This window comes from Indicator indicator, chromosome 17 (assembly GCF_027791375.1).
Source record: "Indicator indicator isolate 239-I01 chromosome 17, UM_Iind_1.1, whole genome shotgun sequence".
Classification (NCBI taxonomy): Eukaryota; Metazoa; Chordata; class Aves; order Piciformes; family Indicatoridae; genus Indicator; species Indicator indicator.
The window spans coordinates 11690058-11703215 of record NC_072026.1 but is presented as its reverse complement, the minus strand read 5'-3'; the positions used below and the strand labels follow the sequence as shown (position 1 = coordinate 11703215).

The following is a 13158-nucleotide window of genomic DNA, read 5'->3' as shown; positions in this document are numbered from 1 at the left end:
GAGTACTGGAAATACAGGAAAAGGTTTCTAAATTTACATCAGCCAAGTAGGATTTTGTATGGATGGATGTGGGAAGGGATCTACTTTCATTGCCCAGCACAGGAAGTTTAATCCTCTTTTCAAAACTGAACATTGAAGATTTTATCCATGAAGCCAATTGAACAGAAGTAATCTTGCCTTGATCATTGCTAAAGCAGCAATTTGGAAATTCTTTAACTCATGACCGAAGTAACAGGTATATTTTTAGAGTTTTAGATTACAAGTTCTGTGCTCTAAAAATAGATGCATTTATGTGCTAAGGTGTTCAAAGTCAGCTCCTAGCTCTTGCTGTAGGTTTGGTGACACAAAGCAGCCGTAAAGCTGGAAGACCCAGTACCCTGAGAATTCCTCCTGTCTTGTAAATTAAATCTCTATTCATTAAGAATGCTAAGTACTTCCTACGCTACTTAAAGCCCATGTAAGATCCCACTGAGAATCGGTGTTATTAATACGTTCAGGAAAATGCTGGCCCTAGCTTTGCTACTGCTGTTTTCACTTTCAGTAGCAGTTTCTAAAGTTTCATGTGTATTATGTTGCATTAGATATTTATCTGCATTATTGTAAAAGGTGAGGCTCCAAGTCATTTTGCTCCTCTTCATTCTTCACACTGATAGTGAAATGAAATAAAGGGGTATGGCTGCTGAATTCAATCTTCTCTTGGTTCTTCCTCCAGTGCAGCATGCTGTCCTGCTTTTTTTTCTAGTTGAGAGGAAATACAGAAATGCAAGTGAGAGTTTTGCAAAACTTAGGCTTGAATTAGTTCAGATGTTAGGAGGATTGGGTCAGTGATTTGCAGCATGTCACAATGCTGATCACAGACAGGCATTAACATAAATAAAGATGGTGATATAAGCCAGCAAAGCAAGCCAGATCCAGTTTAGTTTGGCAGTGTCTTCTTTATGCATTCCATTTCTCTATTTAGCTCTCTCATACCCATGTGTGAAGTTACATACTGTAGAGGTCTGCAAATTTATTGTTAGTCAGTATGAAATCATGCCAGTTTTCTCTTTAGATTGCCTGTCCCTATCCTCATGTCCTTGTTATTCTTTCATGCAGAAAGACCAAGCCAAAACAGATGTTCTTTATTTCACCAGGACTAGATTATCACTGCCATAATACAATTGTTAGGAATGGTGATTAATAGAAATCTAGGCTTTGGACATGGGCTCTGAGGTACCAGGTCTGATGGATTTTCTGTCCTCACTGACATCCATTTTAATACCTTATTCAATGCCCATTCAACACTAGTCTGAAATATGTACCAGAGGAAGGTCTCCTGCTGCCTTCTCCATGTGCATTGTCAGTTGAATGGGGTTTGTTTGCATAGCTCATAGGTAAAGACCATGCTTTATGCAGCAGCACTTCTATTTCATGTTCATTTTAAGATGTCTAGGGCAAAAAAGCTCAGTGACACCTGTTTTTGTAAATATTGGCTGCACATTTATTTGTATTTTTCAACCTGGTGACTAAAAAAATGTGATGGTTTCAGTGAAATGCCCTCTGTTTAGAGATTGGTTTCAATATATCCTGATATACCTAAGGCATGTTTATATCATATGACCGACTACCTTCATCCACAATGAATACACAGCTGCTTGTCTTGTTTGTTTCTGGAAAATCAGTGTTTCAGAAGGGACGAGCCATAGACACAGGAGAAGTTGAGGTTGGATCACAAGTCATGCAGACGATCCCCCCTGGTTTATTCTGGCGCTTTCAGATCACTATCCATCACCCCGTGTACCTGAAATTTAACATTTCCCTGGCAAAGGATTCTCTGCTGGGAATTTATGGCAGAAGAAACATTCCACCTACTCACACTCAGGTAATTAGCAATAATACTAATTCTGTCACGTTTACATTTTCAAACAGCAGTGGATGTCAACATTCACAATACGCTTACAAAGCAAGGAGAGGGGAAGGGACTGACTGCAACCCCAAAAAGCAGTCAGTTTGTCCCTTTCATTTACTGAGCTTTAGTTATATGCTCAAACCATGCCCTCTCAATCATAACCAGAAAGGTCAGCAGTTTGACCACTGTGACGTGACTGTCCAGGAGGCTGGGCTAGTCACGCCGTGCTGTTGTCAGACTCCAGCATCTTCTTTGCATGTGCAGTAGGATGAAGCAGCAGATCAGTTGAAAATGCTTTAATCTCTTTATGACTTCATCAAAACAAACAGATTTTATAGTCAGTATAAAGAGTTAATAGACTGAAAGAAGAAAAAAAAGCCTGTTTCTGTTTTCTAATATGGTTATTTTATATTGTTTTTCTCCTAAGGATTTAGCAGGAGAAGACCTAGCTAAGCAGTACGAAAATGCAATATTGCTGGTCACATTCAACTCTTTTTGGTTTTTAGGTTTAATGTATTTGGCATTTGAAGACGTCATTTCTATGGATTATAGATTTTTTTCAGCTTTCTTACAGCATGATCACACTCCATATTGTGATATATTTATGTATGGAAATGCAGAAAGATTGTTTGGAAGGGCCTTCTGGAAATCATCTAACCTTGGACATTATTCACAATAGTTTTGATCTTAGAAATAAGCACTTCTAGCTGCCATTGACTTCAGCTGAAGACTTAGCTTTAATTAAGCTGAAGTTGAACTTTACTGAAATTCAGAATGCCTAGAAAATCCTAGAGAAATGTGTATATTTCTCAAACAGGGATTCATGGAAAGATTTACACCTCTGATACTTTGAGGTTAATTGATCGTAAAGTTTTCAGCATCAACTTGCTTGGGTATTGAGAACTTCCATGTAAAAAGTAGATACTTATTTACATTAATGAAATTAAAGATAAAATGTATTTAGATTGTTTAGGTGATGTTGCTATTAAGACAAACATTTAAAAATCTGATCTAGAACAATAGATTCTTTAATCTGTTCTTAGCATTTGACATGAATCACTGTATAAGAAAGGCACTACAGCTTAGGAATTTTGGAATTATGCCCATGAATGTAATGTTTGAAGTAAATCTGCACCATGTTTGAATTTACCCTGCCATAGCAAACTGCAATTTTTGATGCCAAATTTTTAACCTACCATAATGCCTTTTATATGGAAACTGAAGCTAAATAGATTAGGTTATGCAACTGCTGTCCACACTGGTGAATACTTAGGCACTTCCTCTTAAGATGTCAACTATTTATTCCTGCTTGAAGAAATCATGCAGAGTTAAAGTCACAAAAATTTTCCAGGTGGTTAATTTTTGTTCATTACTATTTCAGTTTGATTTTGTAAAACTGATGGATGGAAAACAGTTAATTAAACAGGAACCAAAAAACTCAGAGGATACTCAGCAAGCTCCCAGGAATCTGATCTTAACTTCACTGCAAGAGACAGGTTTCATCGAGTATATGGATCAAGGAGCTTGGCATATGGCATTCTACAATGATGGAAAGAAAGTGGAGCAAGTGTTTGTACTAACTACAGCGATTGGTAAGAACAATTACAATGAAATTGTTATCCAATTATTGCACTGGAAAGCTGTGTGGGGAAAGAAATCACTGATCTTCATTCCTGCTTCTTTTAAGTGTTCTCTTAAATATTCTTTATTTCAGCTTAATTAACCTCAGTGGAGCAAATTCATGTTTATGTCAATATTAGACAAACGGCAACATTTGTGTATTAAAGATGAATGTTATCAGATCAATTAAGTGTGAAGGTTTCATGTGTGATAAGATTTTTATACAATAGCTTAAATGCTCAGTTTCTGGTGTTACATTGCTCAAAGTAAAAGGTTCCGTCTGCCCTCACTCTTTACATGGCAACTGTCAATCCTACCAAAATTACCCAGACACTAAGTTCTCATTTCCAGTATTTTAGTCTGTTAGAAAATATAAAAGGCAACTTCTGTGGATCTGGCTGTGATTGTTGTTTGTTGGATGGCTCCTGTTGTTTTATACAGTTATTCAGTGTTTGGAACACAGAAGACAAGTATAAGAGGCAGTGTCCTGGCGGCACACCAGATCCCTACTACCTTTGTAACGCTTAGAGGTGGGCAAATGTTTGTAACTCTAGGTGGTGTTAGCGAGCAGTACTGACAGGAAGGGTTTCTTTGGAATTCAGATTTAGGTAGTGTTGTATTTATGACAGTCTTGGTTTGCTGCAAGATTTTAACTACTATGCCCTTTAGTTAACCTGTTCTACCATATGTTTAGCAAGATGTCTTTACTAGTAACGGACATGCCATCTGCTCTTTAGAACAATCGGATGCTATTTTTACTTGATGATAAACACCTTGCAGAGCAAGGCAGTGTGATTCAAATACCAAGATTTTAAAGGACTTGCAGGAGAATAATTTAGAAATCGAGAAGTGTAATGATTGCTTTGGGTTTAATAGTTCATATTTACTCTATTCAGAAAAGTGAATCTTTTACAAACAACAAAATTTCTATTATTCAATGCCATATGAGAAAATAATATTCAGGCAATTTAGAAAACATCTTTGCAGAGCATAAAGATCATCTATGAAGAGTATAAAACCTGGACAAGCCCCAGAATCCAAACACCACCCCCTTTGTTTATTTCTAGTGTAAGACAGCAATGTTTATACGGGAGAGGTGAACCAATATTGTATTGTTAGTAGCATGCCCTCTCCAAAAAAAAATAAAAATCAAAACACAACTGAATGCTGCAGTTGATTCTTTTTACACTTGGTAAAAAAAAAAAAAAGCTGTCCATCCCTTCTCTGGCCAATAAGCAGAACAGGCTAGGTCTTACAGAATGGAGCTGAGAGCCATGATGCAGGCAGGAATCTTTGTATTTAACCTCAGCAATGCTGCAAGAAGATATTTTGAGGAAAAAGAGGGTTCATGCTGCAAGCCTCTGCTGCTGATGCATTTGAAAACAGTGCTGGCTGTTATGTTTTCATAACTTGTGGATCTTCTTATCATGCTTTTCTTTGCATAATAGTTCTTAGAGGTTTTTTGGGAGGTTCCCACAAAAAAAAAAAAAAAGTTAAATCCTTGAGCCATACTTCTTACCTCAGATTGGGCTGGAATCATATTTGACATCTCTGCCAACCAAGGAGTCACACAGGGTCACAGGCTAAAACACTCAGAATAAAGTAAGGGCTTGGCTGCGTCTCTGCTGTATGCTGCCATTGGCTGTGTGAAGCAGTCATGCCCTCCTCATGAGCAGCTGTTAGGTAGCATTTCAAGTTGCTCAATGTTAGTTATGTAGAAAATTGATTTTACTGACACTTTAGCTGAAGCATTGACCAGACTTTTCCTAGAAGGAAATCATTTACATGCAAAATCTGGCATGCCTCAGGCACTTTCATAGACTGAATAAAGGCCAGCCCAACCTGAATGCTGCATTGAGGGGAAGTAACTTTTCAAACAGTTAATTCTTCAGTTCAGATCAATGTAGGGATCAGTTACCATGTGATTCTCAAAAATTGAGAAGACAGGCAAGAGTATGCATAGGGCAAGAAAAGAGCTAATAATGATCAGTAATACATGAAATATCAATAAGCAGCAGCATATCTGTGAAAAAAGCTTAATTCTGGAAACAAGCTGGGTTTTGACTTTGAAAGATACATCCTTATGCAGATTGTGGGCATCTCAAGGACAGATAAATATCAAATGTCCTTGGATGTAAACTGGTAGCCTGAAAGGCACGTTTTTAAACAACAGTGTGAGTTTTCAAGTTCAACCAATCTTTATCAGTTCAAGTTTCCATAAATAAGATCAAAATATTAGCTGTAGGATGTGTTTATGATCCATCTTTTGATGCACAAGTTTTACATACAAGTTTAAAAGTATGTCAGACTTGATTAGATTAAACATTACAATGGTATGCCCTTTCATGAGAAAATTTTTTCCTCCCAGGTCACTTGCCATGGACACAGACTCTTCAAAAGGATCTGGATTTTCTTCCTTTCCCCAAACAATTATTATTTTGTGGGAAAGGAGTCATGTTTCCCATCTTTCTATAGCCAGAGGTACTTCCTCACATCTGTTAGTGCATGTGCCCATAGAACAGCCTCGGTGCCCACTGTCTACAGCCCCTCTCCCGTTTGGCACAGTATCTGCCTAGGCTATAGAAACCCTCAGTCCTAATACTGATCTGACAGTGGCCTGCTCAGCATGGGAGCATCTCAGCTTCATATTTTTTACATAAAACCTCTAGAATTCAGTGAACCTACTGAATGCCTGTAGGAAATAGATGTGTAAATTTAAAACAGCTAATTCATGTACAGATGTGAGCCTGTCCCCAGATATGTGAGGTGAAGTGGTTTGCTGTCCAAATCTGTGTGATAAACCATTGGCAGGTTTAGGATTAGAATTTAAGGGCGGGCAGGGGTGTGTTTGTATTCAAACTTAGGTCTTAGTCCTGTACTGCATTGAGTTTCATCACTGTACAAAGGACTATGCTTTTATTTCATCTGATTCTATAGGAGTGGAAATCCTACCCCCACCTCCAAGGAATTCAATTCACATGGTTCAAATAAACACCATGGAAGGCAATTTGTGCTATAAACAGGTTTCAAACAAATTACTTCGGCGATAAAAGAAAGTGTTTAAGGTGGACATTTTTCAGCAAATACTCTGGTTCTTGCAGTGCTTTTAATGGTAGTAAATTTTACATGAACACTTACTTTAAAAGCTTTTTGGTGTAATATAAATGATGCACTCGTTATCTCAAAGCTGTCAAGACAAAATCTAATATTTGTAAGCTGCTTGAACAGGAATTTAGTTTTATGCTCGCTATGAATGAAAATGGGCCTTTTACTGCTGCTGCACCTAATTTATATGTTGAGATGTGTCCTGCAGAGTGAGGTGAAGATGCCGTTCATTTGAGATTCAACCGATTTGTGTTTTCCTTTGTGCACGACTCTCTGAATAAACAGAAGTCCTGGATGACTGCTCTACTAATTGCAATGGGAATGGAGAATGTATCTCGGGACACTGCCACTGTTTCCCAGGATTTCTTGGTCCTGATTGTGCAAAAGGTAATCTCATACTAACTGACCCACAGCCCATGACAGGGGTCGTGATGATTGTGTGTGACTGCTGGGCTTGCAAAAATTCAAAGTGATTAAAGGAGATGAAATTCCTTTTTCCAGCCAGGTGGCAGATACAGTACAAGCACATACATAGAAAGTTTCTTTCTGCTGTGCTTGAGCTAAGATTTATCAACCACCTCTCCCTCCTTGACTTTCAGAGTTAACAGATTCTTCCATCCCTCTTTGCATCTGCTCTGTCATTATAAAATACATTTTAAATAAGTGTATTAGCTTGGCGTAATATTTTCTGTTATTTAAAAGTGACAAACAGTTTCACTTGGGAGAAAATTGTGTAAGTAATTTAAATGCTTCTGTGGTCTTAACTTGGATAGGGTGTAGAAAAAAATGCTGAAGAAGCTTAGAGCCTATTTTCCAGAACTAGGGAGGAAAGGGGGGGGGGGAATGCTAAAAAGATTGGAAGTGAGCTTATTTCTGTTCCAGATATTTTTGTCAGTATTTACTATCCATTGTTTACTGCATATGATCTCTGGAAGTTCTCGTGTTTTTCCAATGTTTCCTCAAATTTAGGATTAACTATAAGAGCTTGATTGGGTCAGAAATTTATACTAGATTGTAAAACTAAGCTTTCACATCACTTCTTTATGTGACGATCAGTAGTGGCTAAAACTACAGTAACATTAAGTCTGCTTAGAAGAAAGAAGAAAAGAGCAATGTCTTGCTCCAGTTCACAGGGAAGAAATATTTATCTTACTGAAAATCATAAGCAGACATCACTGCAAGTTTTCTGCAGAGGCCAAATCATCAGAGGGAATCATTTTTATCCTCTAAGATATGCCATTTCAGATCAAAGTTAAGGTATCCAATGGAACAGAGCGAGGAGATGAGGACATGCTATTTCTGCTGCACTACCTCGTTCAAAAGATTTCAGCCTGTCATAGCCCTTGAATCAAATGGAGGATCAGGGGGGTGGAGTGGAAAGCAGTTTTACAGAACAATAAATGGAATAAATGTTAATCTGTGTAAATATATTAAAGATGTTGATCTGCTGCCTTCAGATTCCTGTCCAGTGCTGTGCAGTGGAAATGGAGAATACGAGAAAGGTCACTGTGTGTGTCGAAATGGGTGGAAAGGACCTGAGTGTGATGTGCCAGAAGAACAGTGTATTGATCCCACTTGCTTTGGACACGGTACCTGTATCATGGGCGTCTGCATCTGTGTCCCTGGATACAAAGGAGAGATTTGTGAGGAAGGTTCGTGAAATTTCCCTCTCTATAGTTAGGGAGTTTGATTTTTGTCTTGAATCTCCAGACCTGTTTTGAGGTAGTTAAGAACTCCCATACATATGAGAAGCTTGCTGTGTACCAATACTGTTTTGATCAGAAGCGCCTTTACTTAGTAATGTTGAGATAAAAAATTATCGAAGCTAAAGGTGTTCAGGTCTCAGTGGCAGTAAGTGGTAACTGATCACATAATTGCCCAAATCATTTAACATTTTCTCTAATAAGATTATCAAATTATTGTAGCATGGACATTATTCTCAAATACTCAGCTTTCCTTTTGGTCCAGGAGTACTATAGTTCTTGGATGATTTCTGTTCCCTCTTTCCACTTAATGTCAGTGGAAGATTTTGCCTTTCAGCAAGCACTGTATTCTTAATCCTCAAAAAGTTTCCTGGAAAGCATCCCAGCCAGCAAGGATTCCTTGTTTTTTGGTGAAAGTTGTGAGACCATCTTGACATGGTTTGTCTCTGCTTTTCTTCTCTCAGGCTCCAGATACTTCTTTCAGGAAGGGTGGCTGGCGTCCCCAGTCTCCCTTCCTGCCAGTACCCTCAGTCCCTTAGCACATGCTGTCGCAGGGCCTGTGCGGATTTTTGGCTCTGGCAAAAGCTCTGGGTAGGGCAGTCAGAAGATCATTTAAACAAAATATGATGTGGTGCTTCTCCAAAGTAATCAGAAGACTGTAATCAGCTGTTCTCTTTCTTCATTCTGTTACATCTCAGATTTTTTTCTGTAAAGAACATACTGACAATATAAAGCCAGGGGAGCAGCAAACAGTTTCAGTTTACCAGAGCATATTGTGTAATTCCGTTATCATATGTCAGTTTTACTGTGAGACTGCTAAACTGGCATTCTTTTAGGCTTGGCTAATAAAAAGTGGGAAATTCTGAGTACAAGTTAACTGTACTTTTGCTGGTTATAGTACCAATGTGTCTCTGCCCTTATCTATAGAAAGAAGCAGCTGCTGTTTGCCTCTTAGCATTTCTGAGATAGCTCATCAGCGTTGACTTCATTCCCCTGTGCATAGCCTCAGAAAGCAGAACTCTTCATGCTTCCCCTGATTTGATGATTTTCCACTGGTCCCCTTAGCCTGAAGCTAGTGACAGCATACTTTGTGCTTCCTGCTATATAGATTTTAGGTAATTCTTTTGAGTAGCACGCTGAGGAGGTTGGGGTTTTTTTTGTGTGGCATGAATTCTCTAGTCAGAAAAATGTCCAGGATGAATTTGATGGATTTGACATACCAGGTACAGTTTTTAAAGGAAGGATCAAGAGAATGCTTCTGACATACTCCATCATTGGTAGTTTCAAAAATGGACAAACCCAAGAAATCCCAAATGGGAAAAAGCAAGTAATACACAGATTTACTCACCAAGGCCATGGTGCCCAACAAGCCTGTAGCTGGTGAGAGGCTGACTGCTGGTTTCAGTTGCTCTCTTATGTGGCATAACATGATGCTTTAAAAAGTTTGAAAAAATACTAATTGAGATAAAGATATTGAGAGAGCTATTGAAACTATGAGCGTAAAAGCATTGGATTTTTAAAATGAGAGACATATTTAATATTGTTTGAAAAGTGGGACTTTGTAGAAATAAGGTGGATGAAACAAACCTGTACAGTCAGGTGTAGTTAGTTCTTACTGTAACAGTGTGTGCATCAGCTCAGTTTACTGTATTGTGCAATGTAACTTGTGCCTTAGTGGAAGTAATTCTGTCAGGAATTCAGATGACATTATTGCATGTAAATATGAGTTTAGTATTATAGCAGCGTTGTTAACATAGCAAACACAGTAACAGATGTACTACCCAGGGAACATCGGTAGCTACATGGATTCATTGCTATGGGAGTCCTTTGAATTCGTCCTGTCAGATTATCATTACTAAACTGTTTATGGAGTCACTCAATTAATTATAAAAAGTCAGCAGAATAAGGAGCTGTCTCAGGATGAGAGAAAATTGCTGATTATTTTTTGTCCTATGCTTACCAAGGTATGTGATGTCCAGAAGCAGATTCCCTTCTTTCAGTGTTACATTGTGCTGTGCACAAGCCTGGGAGGCTGAAAAAGATACAACATAAATCTTGAAATAAGATCTTGAATGGGTGGTATAGGAGCTCAAAAGATAAAGTATCACTTCTTTATTCTCAGGTCAGAAGGTCCTATAAACTGGAGGCCATTAATCTCTGCATCTGAAGTATTTAGTCCTCACTTAGTGAGGCAGAGAGCATCTCTTCATTTGTGCGATGTAGAATACTGTTTGCGAAGCTTACAATTTCATTATTAAAAGAGTACTTCTGTTGATTCTTGAAAAATGCATACAAGAACTTTCAGAGTGCCTCTTTAACATTAGTCTGAAGCGTGATCTAACATGCATAGGCTTTTGGCTAATTGTTTCCTATGCTCAGACCCCACAAATCCTCCTCAGCTCTGCAGACCTCCTGCAGCCTCCAGAGAAGGCAGGCTGTGTTCTGCTTCAGATCTGTCTTGTTAAAGAAATGCTGGGGCTTTATGAAAGACTATGTTGATTATAAAAGACTAACCAGCTGATTTAAATTCTCCTACAGATCTTCTGAATTTTTCACTAGGAATAGTTTAATCCAAATTGAGAACAAATTTAGCTTTTTGTCTGTTGGCAAATTGTTCATCAGTACGTTATGACTTTTATGAATCTGTTCATTATCTGCAATTGCCCAGCACATACTTTTTATGAGTGTATGAGAATTTTTTACAGCAATCATTCAGTCAGAGATACATTGCTTAGGGTTAGTGGTTGGCCTTTATTTTTGTATCAAATTTTTCAGCTGTAGAGATAACTTTCCGCAGAAAGACGAAAGAAAAAATCTTTCTATTCCTAAATGTAAGTAAAACACAGAGCACAAATACCCAAATGGAAGCACAATGCACAGTTGTAAAAGTAATTATTAGTTGCTCGAGTTCTTTCCCAGTCCTTCTGCTGAAGCACAGACTTCACTAACTTGAACCAATAGATCTTTCTTGGGAATCTGTTTTAAAAAGAAGTGTCCTTGACAAGCAGAATAAGGATCTACATGCTTGTCTTTTTTTCTTGGTTTTGGCTTATATTTTTGCACAGATATTATCACAGACCTTTTTATCCTTGTGTTTGGTAACCTCATAGAATCATTCAATGAATAGTTAAGGTTGGAAAAGACTAAAGATCATCAAGTCCAGCTGCTATCTGCCAAGTCCACCACTAACCCATGTCCCTCAGCACCACATCTACATGTCTTGTCAATCCCTTCAGGGACAGTGACACCACCATTTCCTTAGACAGCCTGTTCCAAGGCTTGACAGCCCTTTTGATGAAGAAATTTTTCTGAATGTCCAATCTAAACCTCCTCTGGCACAATTTAAGGGTGTTTCCTCTTGTCCTATCAAAACATCTTTTCAAATCAGATATTTGCACAACAATCACCAAATTCATCGGAATCCTCCTGATTATGTATTTCACTAGGAAACCACTGTAAAGTTGCAAGCTTTACGCTCTAAACTGTGTATATTCCTGCTTTTGCTTTGCAGAAGACTGCTTGGATCCAATGTGCTCTGGTCATGGTGTGTGTGTTCAAGGGGAATGTCACTGCTCCACAGGCTGGGGCGGGGTGAACTGTGAGACATCACTTCCCGTGTGCCAGGAGCAGTGCTCAGGGCATGGGACTTTCCTCCTGGACACAGGACTCTGCAGCTGTGAACCTCAATGGACAGGTCCAGACTGTTCAACAGGTATGCTGAAGATGTTATATTTTGAATAATTCCTATGCTTTCTGTTTGAGCCATGAAAGAAGATAGTTATTATTACTGTGCTTGTATGATTTTAAAGGTCAGGGTAGGGATGAAGCAGGGATGCTGTGGCGTAGCGCTTAATGGGCTTGTCAGCAACTGGCTTTCTGTTGACAAGGACAGAAAGGCTTTTTCTCAGTGACAAGAATGTTGAATGTCTGATTGTGTGACAAGAACAGCAGTCCTGCAAAAATGAGGGTGCCTCCTGGCATTGGTTGGATTAAAGCATGGCTTTCACTTGAGATGTTGAGCACTTACCAGGCTCATGCAATAAGGAAATCCACAACTCTGAGGGACTGGGAGGATATTAAAAAAAAAAAAAAAGGCAGTTGAAATGCATTGACTGATGAGTAAGAAGGCTCTGTCAAAAAATCTTTAAACAAAAGTGACCATCCATTCTCTCATGCTGGGATAAAAACTCTTCTCTTTCTTAGAGGACCATCAAGATTTGATTCCACTGAATTTGATTAAGAGTTGAAATGGATTTCCTGTGTGCTTCGTTCATTTACGTTTCGTTTTCTTGAAATGAATGCACTCTGGTCATTTTACTCTGTAATGGACCATGTCATTACCAATGTACCTCGTACTATTTTTCCCCCCTATAAAGCTCACAAAACTGGAATCTCAGATAACTAGCATATCCCAGCCTAGAATAGACACAAGTGACAGATTTGCTGAATACTGTGGAGTACAATCAGTGGTCCAAGTCACCAATTTTTCTTAGAAATCATCATTCAAAAGGACACTTGGAACAGCACATATTTCCATTCACACCTTTAAAAGTGTATGGTTACGATCTTTAAGTTGGAACTTTGAAATGTCCCCCTCCATGGAAACTTTTTCAGCAACAAAATACTGGTTTTCAGTGTTTGTTGCAAAGACCCTGCATTCTTTCTACACTCCAAAAGGGATGCATATAATTGTAGTCTGACATGGTTAGATGTGGTACCTGCTTTGATAAGAATTGAGATTTTATTGGCTTTCAGCAAAAGCCCGGTTGCTTGCATTTTTATCATGTGTTTTATTATCTGTTACAAATAGTCCTTGAAGGTTAGTAATAACCTTCATTTTCA

The 13158-nt window shown here is 38.5% G+C and overlaps 1 protein-coding gene across 2 annotated transcripts in view; it reads left to right on the top strand.

The window, feature by feature from the left end:
- TENM1 (teneurin transmembrane protein 1) overlaps nt 1-13158 on the top strand; it is a 241021-nt gene that overhangs the window by 107980 nt on the left and 119883 nt on the right. For both annotated transcript variants that reach the window (XM_054388650.1, XM_054388649.1), the window contains exons 6-10: nt 1662-1861; nt 3270-3480; nt 6899-7000; nt 8071-8265; nt 11828-12028. In XM_054388650.1, the coding sequence (XP_054244625.1) occupies nt 1662-1861; nt 3270-3480; nt 6899-7000; nt 8071-8265; nt 11828-12028 (909 nt within the window). The remainder of the gene's footprint in view (nt 1-1661; nt 1862-3269; nt 3481-6898; nt 7001-8070; nt 8266-11827; nt 12029-13158) is intronic.